This window comes from Dromiciops gliroides, chromosome 2, assembly GCF_019393635.1.
Source record: "Dromiciops gliroides isolate mDroGli1 chromosome 2, mDroGli1.pri, whole genome shotgun sequence".
NCBI classification, from domain to species: domain Eukaryota; kingdom Metazoa; phylum Chordata; class Mammalia; order Microbiotheria; family Microbiotheriidae; genus Dromiciops; species Dromiciops gliroides.
Window position 1 is genome coordinate 700,785,546 of NC_057862.1, and position 17,022 is coordinate 700,802,567.

The 17,022-nt window shown below is 53.9% G+C and overlaps 1 protein-coding gene across 2 annotated transcripts in view; it reads right to left on the reverse strand.

Annotated features, from left to right (window-relative positions):
* Window positions 1–17,022, reverse strand: part of ATAD2B (ATPase family AAA domain containing 2B) — a 101,162-nt gene that overhangs the window by 55,276 nt on the left and 28,864 nt on the right. For both annotated transcript variants that reach the window (XM_043983983.1, XM_043983982.1), the window contains exons 3-10: window positions 12,295–12,344; window positions 11,809–11,962; window positions 11,259–11,361; window positions 11,009–11,117; window positions 9,584–9,700; window positions 8,483–8,558; window positions 5,957–6,055; window positions 4,486–4,597 (exon numbers count right to left, since the gene is read on the reverse strand). In XM_043983983.1, the coding sequence (XP_043839918.1) occupies window positions 4,486–4,597; window positions 5,957–6,055; window positions 8,483–8,558; window positions 9,584–9,700; window positions 11,009–11,117; window positions 11,259–11,361; window positions 11,809–11,962; window positions 12,295–12,344 (820 nt within the window). The remainder of the gene's footprint in view (window positions 1–4,485; window positions 4,598–5,956; window positions 6,056–8,482; window positions 8,559–9,583; window positions 9,701–11,008; window positions 11,118–11,258; window positions 11,362–11,808; window positions 11,963–12,294; window positions 12,345–17,022) is intronic.

Here is a 17,022-nt window from a genome sequence, read left to right on the forward strand (position 1 = left end):
ACTTTACTTATTCAGTGCCATATCAAACTACCAAAGAATTACTTTTTTTAGAGCTAGAAAAAATAATAAAATTCATCTGGAGGAATAAAAGGTCAAGAATATCAAGGCAATCAATGAAAAATAATGTAAAGAAAAGAGGACTACCAATACCAGATCTCAAATTTTATTACCAAATGGTAACCATCGAAACAATCTGATATTGGATAAGAAATAGCATGACTGATCAATGGAACAGATGAGGTACACAATATAGAGAAGCAAATGAGCATAATAACCTCATGGCTGATATACCCAAAGATCCCAGCTATTGTGGTAAGAATTCGCTATCTGACAAAAACTGCAGGAAAAACTGGAAGTAGTCTGGCAGAAACTAGGCACTCTCACACCATACACTAAGAGCAGCTCAAAATGGGGACATGATTTAGACATCAATGGTGATATAAGCAAATGAGGGGAACGTGGAGAAAAATGCCTATAAAATCGATCAAGAGGGGAAGAAGAGTTCGTGACAAAACAACAGATAGAGAAGGTCACAGGAGGTAAAATGGATAATCTTGATTTGGTTTGGGGGTTTTTTTGGTGGGGCAGTGAGGGTTCTAAGTGACTTGCCCAGGGTCACACAGCTAGTAAGTATCTAAGGCCGGATTTGAACTCAGGTCCTACTGTAGCCAGGGCCAGTCCTTTATCCACTGTGCCACCTGGCTGTCCCTAAGTTTCTCTGATAATTGATAAATGGTCAAGGAATATGAAGAAGCAGTTTTCAGAGGAAGAAGTCAAGCTATCAATAGTCATGAGAAAAGAAAATGTTCTAACTCATTAAAAGCCAGAGAAACACAAATCAAAACTAAGGTACCCCCTCAAACCCATCAGATTGGCTAAGATGACAGAAAAGGAAAATCACAAATTCTGAAAGGTATGAAGGAAAGTCAGGACACAAATGCATTCCTGGTAGAATGAAAACTAGCTCATCCATTCTGGAGAGCAATTTGGAACTGGGCCCAAAGGGTTAGAAAACAGTCTACACCCTTTGACCGTAATATCACTGCTACGTTTATACTCCAAGAGAGCAACAGAAAAGGAAAAGGTACCGAAATACAGAGCAGCCTTTTGTGGTGGTAAAATCTTGGTGACTGAAGGGATGCCCATCAATTGGGGAATATCTGAACAAGGTCTAGAATAGCAATGTGATGGAATACTTTTATGCTCTAAGGAATGAAGGGGAAGCTCTCTGAAAAACCTGGGAAGACTTAGATAAACTGATGCAAAGTGAAGTGAGCAGAACCAGAACACTGCACACTGTAACAGCAACATTGTAACAATGATCAACAGTGAAAGACTTATCTGCTTTGATAATGACCTAAGACACCTCCAAAGGACCCAGGATGAAAAATGGGATCCACCTCCAGAGAACTGATGGCCTCCCAGTGCAGGAAGAAGCCTATTTTTTCCTATTTCTAGAACATGGCAGAAACGTTTTACATGAATTCATATACATAATGGTTGTGGGGAAGGAAATAGGGGTAGGGAATTAATTTTTTTTGGAGGGCGGAGAAAAGTCTGACCACATCCCCTCTCTTCTCAACCATGCTGGTGGCTCCCTCTTGCCTCCAGGATCAAATATAAAATTCTTCCTATCTTCTGTAAAAAAAATTAATAATAATTAGCTAATCCAATCTGGAAAAATTTATAATTTTGGACTTATGAAAAATTATAGGTTTAGAGAAGTTATAAGTGGGCTGTAAGTCCCTTTGTGGTCGCCATTCAAATGTAAAAATATTTTGAATGACTAGGGCTAATTTGGGGGGCTAATCTGACTGGAGGACTAAATCTTTCTGAGTGGAAGACTAATCTGGGGACTGTTGACTAACTGGCTATCTGACTGCTGGTAATTTAATATGGGCCGTTTATAAAATTCCCCACACTGCTCCCAAATTGATAAGCAAAGGATTAAGAAGCCTCTTAGCTAAATAATCAAAGCAGAGTTTATTTATGAGATACTATTGAAAATTAAGAATACAGGGAAATAAAATGTACAACCAGGCCTCAGCTGCCTCTTGCCTCAGGGCACTCAGGTCCTTTATTCTAACTCAGAGCCCCTTTCACTTTGTAAATCCCCCTGCTTCTCACTTTCCTCTCCTCACTGCCACTGCTGAACCCATGTTTCTCTCTCACCAACCTTCTGTCTGTCTGCTCCGTCAGTCTGCCCTTCGGCCTCTCTTTTCCCTGCTCCTAGTCCTTCTCGTCCTCTCCTGTGTCCTTGTAGCCCCGTCTCTAGTCTGCCGCGCTCCAACCTTTCTAATCTTGTCAGCTGCCGCTTGACCTCTTCTCCCCCCTTCTCTAGTCAGAATCCCCCTGAGTCTAACCCCCAGGTCTACATATACCTTTTCTTCTCTCCACTCAAATCTCGGGGCTTTTTGCACCCACCCACCAAGCTAATCCTCCAGCCAGGGCTATGGCTGGGGCCTGGGGCACGTCCAAGGATCCCGTGCCTCAGCACAGGCTATCTGGGATCTCTCAGATAGCTCCGCTCAGGTCGGAGGGAGCTGGGGGCTTCCCCCAGCTGTCTGACCTGGCTTCTTGTACAGCCCACGGGGCTTTTTGTCTCAGCTGAAGCAGAGGGGGAGGGGAAGAGACCCTGAGGGCCTAAGGCTTTCCAATCTCAGCCCAAAGGTAGGGTCCCCAAATCAAAATAAATTTCCACACTTCTTAGCCTTCTTACATGGCTCCTCAACTCCTGCCCTTAGGACAGTCGTCCTCGACTCCATCTCACAAGGCTGATCTGAGGTGTCTGTAACATCTCTCCAAGACGCCCCCTTCTCGCCTCATGCCTAGACATGGGCAATAGCTGCTGTGGGACTGGCCTGCTTCCCTCTCTCCCCATGCCAGTCCATCCGCCATCAATCCACCAACCTGACCATGTCACTTCCCTGCTCCCCAGACCTTCCCAAATTCTCCATTTTTTAAAAAATTCTCAACAAACATTTATTTTATTTTCCATTTACATGTAAGGGTAGTTTTCAACATTCATTTTCATAAGATTTAGAGTTCCAAATTTTTCTCCCTCCCTTTCCTCCCCACTCCACAAGATCGCAACCAGGTTATATATGTACAATCCACAAGTGTTCTTTTTATCAGTTCTTTCTATAGGAGTGCATAGTAAGCTTCCTCATTAGTTCCTTGGGATTGTCTTAGATCATTGCACTGCTGAGCGTAGTTAAGTCATTCACAATTATTCATTGAGCAATACTGCTGTCACTACGCACAATGTCCTCTCAGCTCTGCTCACTTCACTATACATCGATGTATACATCAATTAGTCTTTCCAGGTTTTTGGGGGATCATCCTGTTTGTCATTTCCTACAGCACATGACCATTCCACTACAATCATATAGCACAGCTGTTTCCATCATTCCTCAATTGCTCCATTTATTTTTGATGCCTTACATAGCCTGGCTCCTTCCCCAGTCTCCTCCCAGAGATACTGAACCTCGGCTATTCCTGGCACGAGACACTTCGGCCCCTGAGTGGGTTTTCAGTCACCCCTGCTTAGAATACTCCCCCGTCTACTCTGGCTTGGCCTCTGGGCTTCCTTTTAGTCTCAGAACCAGCCCCGCCTTCCACAAGAAGTCCTTCCTTCCCAGTTCCCTTCCACATCATGTGTTTCCACTGAGGTTTATCTCCAGGTCTAGCACACAACTTATCTTCCCACAGCTGTTTGTATGCTGTCTCCCCCCACCGGACAGTGAGCACCTTGAGGGCAGGGACTGTCTTTGGCCTTTCCTTGTATCCTTGGTGCTCAGCCCAGGGTCTGGCACCAGGAAAATGTCTAATTAACACCTTAATAAAATGCCAAAATAAAATTTTCCTAAGATCTAACTAAGTTTGATGACGTCTCCCCCATATTCGAAAATGTGCGGTGACTCCAGTCACCTTGTGGACAAAATTCCTCCACCTGGCATTTACAACTCTCCTCAGCTGGGCTGCAGCCTCCCTACCCATCCACCCAACTCCTGCCCCATGCTCACACCACAGGCCTTCTGGCTACTTTCCAAAGCTTGGCCCTGGAGTCCTCCTTGGGCAGGGCATTCCCAGCCCGCCTCCCAGACCAAAGGGCACCACACATGTAAAAGCACTCTGCACCTCTCAAGGACCCACTGAAATCCCAGCTAGCCAGTACCACCAGCCAGCTACAACCATTCACACAAGTCACCAAGGTGCCCCCGTCCTCCATGGTCTCGCCTAGGAGTCCTCTTCAATTCAAGAAAAGGGAAGTTCCTGTGTTCTTCCCCCGAGAGGGGAAGCAGGGTGCCTGCAGACACAAAGGAGAGGCCAAAGAGAGGTCCCGGACCCCCCCTTCACCAAGAAGGCTTGGGAGCAGCTGACAGGAGACTCAGGGAAGGCACTGTGGCTTCATGGAGGAGAAAAGGGAGCTGCCATATTGGCAAAATTGAGGCACACCACGCCCAGAGAACAGGAAGCACCCACCGATTTGTCAAGTATCATTGGGTCCACATCTGCCAAGCTGGCACCAACTTTGACGCGTTCTCGCAGAATGCCGCTGGCTAAATCTTCTGCTCTAAAGTTCATTGGCAAACACCTGCGGGACAGAAAGAGGCCAGGTAAGTCACAGGAGGGAAGACCCCCACCCTTGGGGCTCAGCACCAGGTCCCAGAACATCGGGCTCCCATTGGAAAAAGCGGCCCTACAAAGACACCTGAAAAGTGGGTCATTTTCTGGCCAAGCTGAGTGAGGAGAATTAAAGGGAAGAGTGTGCATCTCCCATGGAGACCAAGGCGGCTTGTGAAGAGGGAGGGCATTTGTCCTGCGCCGAGCGTCCAGCCATAAAATGGAAAAGTGAGCCCCTTAGCTCCACAAGCGTGCTTCTCAGCACCTGGGGGGAGGCATGCTCAATCATTCAGGACACCAGAAACAAATCTGAGAGATTTCTGCCCTTCTTAAAAAGAAGTCCTGGCCAAGCGAGGCCGCGTCCGCTTTGCCCAGCCAGGCTGCTTTCTAACTACGAAGGCCTCGGCCAAGGGCAGCTCCTGCAGTCTCCTTCTGCCATCCTAGGTCTCGACCGGTCCTATCTTTGCCTCAAACCTGCTCAGCAGAACAGATGGAAAACTGCCCAAAAGTCTCTCCTGGGGCAATCCAAGGCTAAGGAGAGAAGCTCTGAGAGCCACTGTTGTTCTGGGAGTGTGCCAAGCTGTAGCTGCAGACACGCCCTAATGGGGACAATGACAACTGGCAGCTGGAGGGCAGTCGGCCCACGCGATACTCATAACAGCTATTATCTCCCTGTTACAGATGTGGGAACAGGCCAACCACGACTGGGTGACCTGCGCAGGGACCCCAGCTACAAGGCATCCGAGGCTGGATTTGGGTGCAGGCACTGGTGAACACGCCTCTCCTCCCCTCAGAACAGGGCTTGCTATGCCCCTTAGACCAAGGGACTCCAGGGGTGAGTCTGCCCCAGCTGACCTCGGACCTCCAGCTCCACAAGCCAATGACTCCAGACCCTTCAGCAGAAGGGATGGCCCTTGGGGATCCCACCCACCAGCTTTCTGGTCAGTGGAGCCTGAGGTCTAGGAGGACCACACACACTTGCTTTCCCCAGGTCTAAGGGTCAGACACTCCCTTAGGGAACTGGGGAATTCCAAGCTCACGATCAATTCCTTCGATCAGATCAGAAACCAGCAAGCAGGAGTTAATGGGGGTCAGAGAACAAGCCATGGTGCCGAGACCAGACCTTCTCTGGACCTCAACGTGCCGGCGCACCCTTGTTCGCCCAGACCGGACAGCTAGGATGTGAGGGTGGCTCTAGGGCAGACCTAAGCGTCCAAGGGATCCCCAAAGAAGAGCCAGCCTTCCGCAAAGACCATCGCCCAGAGCCAGCCCTCCCGTGGCCCTCCCGTGGCTGGTCCTAGGCCGACCTGCCTCCAAAGAGCTGACAAACCTGTTCCTAGCCCTGGCCATGCTCTTGGACTTCCTTCTCTCGAAGCGTTCTTCGTCAGAGGAGGTCGTGTCACTGCTGTGAATGGCGTGCTTCTTTCTCCTGTGCAAAAGAGCCAAACTGAGTCAGAACTGTGAGCCTCCCAGCACAAACCCGAAGGAGAGACAGCGAAAAGCAGTGCGACCTTATGACCCCGAGGAAACACGGGGGGGGGGGGGGGTGTTGTTGCCTGGGCCCACCAAGGTTGCCCTCCCCCTCTCTAGGCCACAGACACCCTGCACACCACCTCCGGGGGCAGCGTCAGGGGCCTGCTGGCAGGGGGTACAAAGGGGACAAAGGTCAGGGCCGAAGGAGGACTCTGAGAAGCATCATCCCTGAGGGAAAGGTGGAGGAGGGCCCAGGACTGAGGCCCCTGTTGCAGCATCACAAGCAGGAGGGGACCCAGCTGAGGAGACTGGGCAGAGGGGGAGGGGAGAACCAGCAGCGAGGGAGGAGGCTAGGGAGCAGGACAGGGGACCGACGGTGGGTCCGAGGCTGCCGGCCTGGGTGACAGCTCTGGACAGAGCCGTCTCGGCTGCATAACGCAGGTGGAAACCAGACTGCAGAGTCAAGGGGATCAGCGAGGGGGGAGCGATGGAGGCTGCTGTGCTAGACGGCCTTCCCAGGGAGTGTAGCCACGGACCAAAGAAGAGACGGGCCATGGCAGAGGCTGGACGTGAGAGAGCAGGGGTCACAGGGCACAGAGAGAGGTGGGGGGAGGGATGAGAGGATCTGCAAAAGGCCGGCTGCTCAGGGAGACAGGGATCCAGTCAGGGAGGGGAGGGCCTGGCCCCAGTGATGCAGCATCCACCTGAGGTGGCCCTCATCAGCACCCCCTCATGGCCACCCACAGCCTTCACTCCCCGCCTCTCCAAGGAGTCGAGAGGGACAAGTCCACTATCACTGGACCCCCAAGGAGGCAAAGCAGGAGACAGAGTCAGGCTCCACCTTTCCCAAAGCACAGACGGCTGCCGCCCGGCCTCCACTGAGGGCTCTCCTGGGACTTCCTTCACAAGGTGCCCACAATAACCTGGATGGACACACACAGACACACACACGCACACCACAAGGGAGAGCTGCTGGCCTGGCTGGTCCCCAGTGTCCTTCCCCATATTTGGCCAGGTCTCCACGGGTAATCCTGATTCTCTGGCCTTAGTCCTCATGAATCCGTCACAAAGAGGCAGGGGCAGCCAGCTCACCCTGGCCACCGTTTGCACTGCAGAGATGGGGGATGAGGGTCTGGAAGGTCCCACACAACAGGGATGGGTTTTGTGATCTGGGGGCTTCTTTTTAGAGACCTCTCCAGCAGCGGGGGCTCTGCAGCCACCCAGACCTCCGCGGCTACAGCAGGGAAAGAGCCTTCTCACGCACACTTGTCACAATCATAGTTCATCCGCTAAGTGTCATTTCTGGTCCAGACTAAGAGGCTTTGTGCAGGGCCAGACATCAGGACAGGCCACAGAATGCCACCTTCCCCAGGGAGTGCCCAGATCGGGGCAGAGGCATGAGGGTCATCTGGGGCACTTTGCTGCAGAGGGCGCCGTGGCCAGAGAATCTGCCGCCCAGGCTGCGTGCCGTCTTCACACAGCAGAGCAATAGCTCTGCAAGGACAGGAGCCGTTTCCCTCCTTCCTCTTTGTAGCCTAGCACCTACTGTGTGCCAGGCGCTGGTGCCAGAGACAGTGCTTGCCCTTAAAGAGCTTACAAATGGGGGGGAGAGGCCAAGACATGCACCTCGCGGGCAGGTGGGAAGCGAGTGCTCTGAGCCAAAGGCTCCGCCCTTTAGTCCTGGGGGGCAGAGGGTGCCGATGCCTGAATGGGTGAAGCAGAAAAGCGATTCATAACCGAGGCGGCCAGAGAACCAGGGGCTGTTCAGCTGGATAAGGACGACTTGGCTCCAGGCCACCCGTGGCAGCTGCCTTCCAATACACGCCAAGCCTCACCAGCTTCCCCACTGTCCACGACTGCCCATGGCTGCCTGCGGTCAAAGAAGGGCAGGCCAGGCCAGGCCAGCACGTGCACACAGGAGCACAAAGCAAGGGCCCTTCAAGTGAACGCCAGAAAGCCCCGAGCACGATCACGCTCTCCTCCCTGATGACGACTGTGCGAGGAAAGCCCGGCAGCGCCAAGAGTAGGGCCATCCGTGTTGGGTCTGCCTGGGGCACACTACCTAAAGCATCACAAACCGCCCCACAATCGTCACAGTCTGCCAGGTCCTCCGGGGGCCCAAAGATCAGGAAAGAATGCCGGCCCAGCCCAAGGACCAGCGAGCTCTTCCAAGAGGGCCCCAAGCGAGGGGCCGAAGGGGAAGGGCCTGAGGATGCCATGGGGCATCTGCCAGGAGCCTCCCAAAGCTGCTTTGGAGGGAGCAGGAGAGAAGGGGCACTCACTGGCTGGCCCAGGGACCGTGCAGCACGCGCTTGCTGGGCATCAAGGGGGCCGAGCCCAAGGCAGGCCGGGGCTCTCCTGTGCAAACCCAGGGGGAGCTCACCTGATATGGCTTCTTCGGGCAGGGGACCTGTGGATGTCAAACAGAGCGGTCTCCCTCTTTTTCTGATGAACTGGAACTAAGAGGCAGACAAAGGAAGTGAACACAGACACTTTGCTGTCTAACTTCCCCTTGCAAATCCCCCAGGCCAGCCCGAGGCCTCCCCTTTACCTGCATCAAGGGGAGCTTCCCAAACCCATGGGGTGCCAGGCTAACCACGTGGAGGAGGACTGGTCACCCCTGGCCAGAAGGCCAAGTTATTTCAGCCAGGCTTTAAGGGATTGGAAGGCACAAGATCAGCTAACACCACGAGGCAGGGGAGACAAGGCTGAACTACTCAGTTCCCCTCGGGAAGAAAATGCCACAAAAAGGTCAGCGAGGATTTCAGACCGAAGTTAGGGGAGAACAGCCCGTGGCTGAATAAAAGCAACCACCACAGGAGAGCCGAGGTGGCTCTGCAAGTCCTCGTTCAAGGGGAACGTGGCAGATGCCAAGATGGATTCATGGCAAACAGGAGACTGGGAGGTCATCGAGGGCAGGGCCTACCCTTGGCCCTTCTCTGCATCGCCAGCGCTTAGCCCAGCACCAAACACACCGGAGCTATCTTGTGGAGCAAGGAAAGCCCAGAGCACTCAGCCTTAGTCCCCCATGTCCGTGCTGGGGCGCCCACAATGGGGCCCCGAGCCCCAAGCACAAGTCTGAGCAGCGAGAACAGGTGGGGTGACTGGGCCGACAGGAGAAGCTCCAAGAAAGCCTCCCAGACAGAGTATACGAAGGGTTTCTGCTTGGCCACAAGGTGAGCTCCTTAGCCGGCCCGGTCCTGCAGGCCTCTCAGTGCAGACAGGGACACTGGGCAAGCCACGGAGAGGATGCAAAGGGCCACACGGTGCTCTACTCCCAGCGCCAAGGTCAAAGGAGGGCAAGTGCAGTGGACCAGCTGGTGGAACCCAGGACCAGAAAGCTGCCGTGCCCGTGTGCCCACCTGCCCGCCTGCGGGCAGCCATGGCCCGGCCGCCTCCCTCGGGGCAGCTCTGCTCTCAGAAGTCACCACTGCCCCCCAGCCCGAGCCCTCCTCTTGGCAGCTTCCCCCGCTCCCCTCCTCACCTATGGGCGGGGCCTGGTACCTCTCCACAGTCTTCCTCTGCCTCAGGTTATAGGGGCGGTCGTTCTCCTCGCCTTCAGCCTCCTCCACCTCGATGTCCCCGTCCTCCTCTTGAGACTCTAGACACAGGACACGGGCTCTCACCCACAAGCCCACAGGGAGGCCTTCAGAGACAAGACCTTGCCAAGGGAGCTGCAGATTCCCGGGGGTTGGTCTGCCCCCTCAGCCTGGGGCTGGCCACAGACAATCATGCCACAACCCCACTAGGACCAAAGATACCCAGACAGGCAGCAGCCTCCCCCCCTAGAGGTTTAGCTCGCCCTCAGAGGGCTCTCCCTTGGAACCGCTCCAGAGCCCCGGGAGGGAGGCACTATCTGCACCCTACTTTACAGAGGAGAGGAGACAGAGGGGAAGTGACTTTCCCAGGGTCACCCAGTTCCATGTGTCTAGGGCATGATCTACATTCGGAGTTATTGCACTCCTTGTACAATATATGACAAGTCTGTGAAAACGGGCTCCCAACGTCCTAGGACAGCCTGGCTGGCACAGCCTGGCCCCCAGCAGGCGAGCTCTTTCAGAAAAGCAGTGCCCAGCAGAGGGAGGGCAGGGCTTTCATCTTTAACTGTGAAAGAAGTCTCCACTGCCAAAATACATCCCTACCCTTGATGTGTGGGTCACTGTCTGAGCAGCTGAAAACTCAGGAGGACATGACATAGAGTGCCCTGGGGGCAGCTAGATGGCACAGGGGATAGAGCATCAGCCCTGGATTCAGAAGGACCTGAGTTTAAATCTGGCCGCAGACACTTGACACTTACTAGTTGTGTGACCCTGGGCAAATCGCTTAACCCTCACTGCCCCACAAAAAAAAAAAAAAAAAAAAAGGTGCTCAGACCCTCATCACGGGGCTCCTAGCCCAGAGGGTGCCAACCCTTCAGCACTGGAGGAAGCGTCCCCTCGGACTGCCACCCCAGGCCAGAAACAGTGCAAACATACTATGGTAGCTGGCAAGAGTCTCCCATTGCAGAGAGCCACTTCACCCATCAGGAAAAGGAGAGGCTGCCAAGCCCAGAGACCCTCGGCAGCCCCTGGCAAAGGACCCAGCACCGATCCAGTGAGTGCTGGTTCTCCTACAGAGCACCGCCGCCGCTTGGCTGATGTACAAACGGCCCCTCCCAGGGAGAGGCCCATGCAAAGCCCACTTCCCTGGGCGTCCCGGTGCCGCCCCAAGACAAGTCTGGGCTCAACACAAGCCAGAGAACGAGAGGCTACAGATGCATCAGACTGGAGACCCACACAAGGCAGGAGAGCCCGGCCCAAAGGTCCCTCAGTCTCCTCTCCATCTGGCCAGAGAAGGGCATTCCTCCAGCCCCGAGGCAGGCAGGCGGGAGGGGTGCCCAAAGGCCACCGAGGCCCAGGGCCTCACCCACCTTCTTCTTCGCCCTCAGTAGACACCTCGTGGTGGTTCTGGATGCCATAGCTGTTCCTTCTCAGGGACTTCCTTCGCCTCTTGACTCTTGAATACATGTCCATGTTTTCCTTTAATTAAAGAGTAAATCAATAAGCAGGCAGCTGGCCGGCGTGACACGAAAGAGAGCTCTGAGGGGACAGACAGAATTAAGAGGAGGGTCCAGGGCAGAGGCTGGGGGGGGGGGGGGGGGTTGCCGCTGGCACACGTACAAACTCTGTGTCGGTCCACATACGAAGCCTCTCCACCTCCCCAGACCGTCTGTTCCTCCGGATGTTGATGTTGTCCATTTCCTGCAGGACGGCCTCAGCAGTGCTTCCAGGACACAGAGACAGAGGGCCCCAGGGTTAGGGTCAGGGTGGCTAACTGCACACCCCCCAAATCCCCAGGGAGCCCTTCGCTTCCTCAGGTCTGTTCAAGCTATGCAGGAAGGCCATGGGCCACGGGCTCAAACTTCAGAGTCACCTGGGCCCCCGCTCTGGCCCCCAAGGCCTGGCAGGGGGGGCAGGGGCTCCCCCTGTGACCATCAGGGGATAAGAACAGCCACAGGGGGAGGCTGCATTCATCCGAGGGGGGCCCTTAAGGACCCTCCGGCCGAAGGAGCACGCAGGCTTTCAGAAATACCCACAGCATTTGGTGAGAAGGACCCGAACTAGCTCGGTGAGCAAAGCAGTTGGCCAGCTCTGCTCTCAAGGGGACCCGAACCGCTGAGCTGGGAGACTGCGGGACTCCCCAAAGGAGACAGAGGGTGCTCGTCCATACCTGTTGACGAGCTGATCAAATAACAGGCTCTGATTCACGCTCTCGAATCTGTTTTTCCTGGAGCGGCAGCTTTTCCTGACTTCCATATCCCCATTCATACAAGGACGGTCCCCGTCTCCCTTCTTTTCCCCTCGGAGGGGATGGCTTCGAAGAGCTACGAAGAGACAGAGATTTTACTTGAAAACACAGAAAAACGTCTGAAGGGACCAACCTAAAACCACAAATGGCTGAATAGAGTTCCAGGTACTCAACTGTCTGATGTCACAAAAACAATGACAATCTCCAATATGGTTTGAGGGAAGTTCATCTGCGTAAGCTGGGATTTCAAAGCTTCCCCCTCCTTCATGGCCCAGCCATCCCCCAGCTACGCAGATGAGCTGAGTGGGCACAGAGCCCCCACGCCTTTTGTCCCCCTCAAATGTTTACTGAATCACAGCAGAAAAAGGTCAGCACTAACCAGTTCCACGTCACCCAAAGAATACTCACATAAGCTACTGTGTCCGTTGGGTATCGTAGCACCAGGCTGAGAAGTTAACCTAGAACACAATTACATTTAATATGCAAACATCCATATTCATACAGAAGCCAAATATGCAATAGTGTGGAACAACTGTACACTAAATGTTTGTCATGAAATGTTACACTCTCATGAGCTAATGAGGCTTGCTTCAGGATGAGCGGCGTGCCTACTGGCCAATCAGGGTGACCCTTTACTATCCCAAGCCCGCCCTTCAACGATGACTAACGGGACAGAAAAGTGGGTGGCTTGGTCAGTCAGCACCCCAGTGAAAAGGCCCAAGTCTGGTCTTCTTAATGGCAACCTTCAATTGACTTTTCCAAATCAAATGAGAAACAAAACCAGACAAAAGCCTGTGGCCAAAGACTCTGGCCAATCTGGAGACCCCTCATTCTTTAAGAAGCTGAGAGCCCAATCAGTATAGCAACTCTTATCATGCAGCATGGAGCTCTGCCAAGGCTCTGGCTTCTGCCCCTATTGTCAGTGGGCTGGGAAAGTGGGGGAAGACTGTCAGGACACAGGGACCAATGAGGTGACAACATTGGCAGTTTCCACAAAGGTACTCCATCTGGCCCCAAGAAAAGCAGTGTCTAGACTCCCGAGGACCATCTCTAAAAGATCTTAAGGTCATCAAGAAACAGGCCCAATGCACAGAAGAACCACCGAGAAAAGAGTAAGAGGAGGGACACTGAGAGTTTCCATTCTGGGTTGAGCAACTGGACCAAAACCAAAGGCCTTGGGGCAGCTAGGTGGTGCAGCGGAGAAAGCACTGGCCCTGGATTCAGGAGAACCCGAGTTCAAATCTGGCCTCAGACACTTGAAACTGGCTGTATGACCCTGGACAAGTCACTTAACCCTCACTGCCCCACAAACAACAACAACAAGAACAAAACCAAAGGCCTCTTTCCTAAATTCTCGAGTGGCAGCAAAGGGAAGTGTGGGCCTGGGGACAGCCAGAGCCCAGAGGGGCTCAATGCCCAGCAGAGGAGGGCAGGAAAGGCTCTTCCTTACCACTCCTGCCACGTGCCCTAAGTTCATGGTCCAACATCGTGCAGAGGCAGGCGAATCCAAACAGAGCCACCCACAGGAGAAGGGTTTTCTCCTACTTTGTCGGAGACCAAGTGCCTGACGCAGAGGAGGGGGGCACCCAGAAAAGCCAACTCATCACTGCACATTTGTGCCTCTGAGCGAGCTTAGCCCAAGCCCGAAAGTCACCTGCTGGGGCTCCTTAAAGACGTTTCCTTACATCCCAAATGCACGTCCATAGCCAAGGACAAAAGGGCCACCTATGAGAAGACTCGGAAGAGAGGACTGCAAGGTGGGCCAGGGCATGACCAGCCTCCCAAGCCGGGAATCACATGACTTCTATCCTGAGGGGTTTTCTAGACTAGACTGGCGTCAGTTGGGCCCAAATCCCTTTACAGCTGAAATCTCCCCTGCTCTTTCATCTCAATAGAAGAGCCCATTTTATCAGTCCTTGGCCTTTGTGGCCTCGGACAGTGGGGGCCTCTCCCTCTCCGGACACTCTCCTCTGTCGGTTTTCTCCTGCTTCTCCTTGGCTGCATCCTCATCATGGTCATGCCCACTGACCAGGTGTCCCCCAGGGCTCTGTCCGAGGCCCTTCCCCCCCAGACTGCCTCACTGGGTGACCTCGGCAGCTCCCGTGGATTTCAGACCGTCCCTATGCTGAGGATCTCCTGCCTCAATCTCTCTGCTCGCCTCTAATTTCTCACCTCCAGGCGGACAGCCACTGGACAGGTGAAATGCAACATGTCCAAAACAGAGGCCAGGCTCCTTCCCCCAAAGCCCTCCCCCCACGACCAGAATTCCCCATCACTGGAGAGGACTCCCCCTGCTCCCTAGAAATCGTCCTCAACACACACACATGCTCTCCCAGTATCCCACACGGTGCCCAGGCCTGTCACTTGGACCTCACGCCCTCCTGCCCGGACTGCTGCAGCAGCTGCTGGGGGCGGTCCGCCTGCTCCAAGTCTCTCCCCACTCTAGCCCATGCTCCATTCATCCGCCACAGTGCAGGCCTGACCATCTCATCCCCTGCTCAGTAACTCCCCACATATCCTCTGCTTGACGGCCTTTTCCTGGGGCGACCTGCGCTCTCCCACAAACAGGACCCTCTGTCTGTCCTTCCTCTGGCCGTCCCTCATCGCTAAAATGCTCCCCCTTCTCAGATCTGAGCACTGAGCCTCCTGACTTCCCGGAAGTGGCCACTAAAATGCCAGCTTCCCCAGGAAGCCTTCGCTCCGTTAATGACACCCTCCGGGTCCTAGCCCACTGCTGTTTATCAAAGGATGGGAATTCCTCTCATCTCTAATTTCTACTGTGCTGACCCCACTGTGCTGTACTGATTTTAGGGCTGAGCAGGCACTGCGCCAAAGGCCATCTTTCTACATCCTTGAGTTGAGCTCAGAAATCCAGCTTCCCCTCTCAGTTAGCTTCGTGTTACTTGCTGGACATCTGTTTGGTTTGGGGTTTTTTTTTGGTGAGGCAATGGGGGTTAAGTGACTTGCCCAGGGTCACAGAGCTAGTAAGTGTTAAGTGTCTGAGGCCGGATTTGAACTCAGGTCCTCCTGAATCCAGGGCCGGTGCTCTATCCACTGCACCACCTAGCTGCCCCTGCACATCTGTTTGTTAAGCACAACTGCCTCCCCCAAGAGATGTCGTCTGTCCTTGCCTGGCTTTCTGCAGTTCAGGGAGTTTTTCTCTCTTCCAAGGAGACAGCAAGTCTGGCATTTCTGATCCCCCCAGCAAAGACTACAGGATGCAGGTGGGGCTCAAATGAGGTGCTATTTGTCCAGAGTGCTTAGTAGGCACTCTGTCAATGCTTGTTCCAATCAGGCAAGAAGGTGGAAAGGGGCCCAGCTCCCCACATCAATGCAAGCCAGGAGCAGATGCTTCCCAGGGCCAAAGGCCCCTGCTGGTCAGGCCCAGTTCATCTGCATGTTGGCAGATGCTCACGGTGATCCACGTTAATAAAATCTCTAATGTGGCATATCTGGGGGAATGCATGACCACCTATTATTCAGAAAAAAATGTAAAGGCCCAAATTCTTGACCAAGCAGGAAGTTAGAAGCACCACCTAGGTAGGGCAATGGGTAAGACACTGGCCTTGGAATCGAGAAGAAACTAGACACTTACTGGTCACCCAAACCCCTCTTCTTCAGTCTTCTCTTCTGCAAAATGGGGGTAATAATAGCACGACATTCTACGGTTGCTAGGAGAATGTTTGCACCCTACAGCAGTTACTAAGCTTTATGTTTCCGTCCCGCAGATGAGGAAAAGATGAAGGCAGGGACAGTATCTGAGAGCAGGATTTGGCACACTCTGCCCGGGCTGTTCCCGGCCAAGTCAGGGGCTTCCTTATGCAGGGGAAGGAGGAAGAGTTTCCAAGGCCCTGGGCAGAGGAAGAGAAGGCAGGCACTGCCATGAGAGGGCAAAGTCCTGACAAGAAGGGAGGCCGCAAGGGGAAGACAGCCTGCGCACAGGCTGAGGAACAGGACAGGGAGGCTCAGGGGCCTGCGGGGCACTGCCCCCCGGCCACCTCCATGCTATCCAGGGTTTTGTCAGCAGCGTGAGCACGGCTCCCCTTCTGGGTGGGGACATTAGGTCCCTCAAGATTATCCTCATCTCCCCCGTGGCCACCGTGCTGGAGACCCCAGTGCAGCCCTAATGACAAAGTGCATACTTTCAGCGTATGCTGGAGTCAGAGGGAGGCCAACAGGTCTGGATTGATGACTTTCATTCACTCAGAGATGGTGGGTGGCAGGGGGCCCTGGCCCTACAGTGGACAGAGCACGGGCCTGGGGTCAGGAAGGCCCGAGTTCTCAGCAGCTCTGTGCACTGCTGGGCTGCACAGGTGAAGTGACTGGATGCTGGGAGCCTATCACTCCTGAGACTCTCCCTGACTCCAGAAGGGTCCAGCAGGTACCTGCTGGCCAGGGCAGCTTCTCCCCGGGTTGTCCAGGCTGGCTTACAGAACAGCTGTGCCCAGCTGAAACTGGGCCCTATGTGTGCCCTCATTCAACGGGTTCAACGATGTTCGAGGGACCCCCTCCCAGCCTGGCTAAACTGGACAGCGGTTGACGGTCTGAGCCGAGGCCAAGGAAAGCAGACACTCCTTAGAACTCAGGGGCTCTAAGGAGGTTGAAACAGAAACAGCTGCAACGAAACAGTTTTCATCTCACTGAACAGAGGAAAGGACTCGAGATTATTGATCATCTGTTTGGGGAGCACCTGGATCCCTGTGGACAGGAAAGGCCTGTCCACATGCAGACCAATGGAGCGCTAGGGACCTGTGGGGTTAGTCATTCGGTACTCTGTCTGTCTGTCTGTCTGTCTGTCTCGGGGAGGGTAGTTTGTAAAGTTTGCTTTTCTTTGACCGCAGTGACTGGGGCAGCTTTTCAGATGGTGAGGGAGCAGAGTCTGTGACGAGGGGAGCTAAGCCAAGCAGACTGATACATGCCCTCAAGTCTGGAAGAGAATTCATTCGAAGGGTTCCCCAGAAGGACATCCCAGCAGACATCAATGAGAGGGGCCTTCTCACCCTCCATAGGCTCCTCAGAGATGGATCTACAAGTGTGATAGATTAGACTCTTCTCAGCAATACAATGGTACAAGATAAGTTCCAAAGGACTCATCATGGTAAATGCTCTCCAAATCCAGAAAAAAAAGAACTGAGG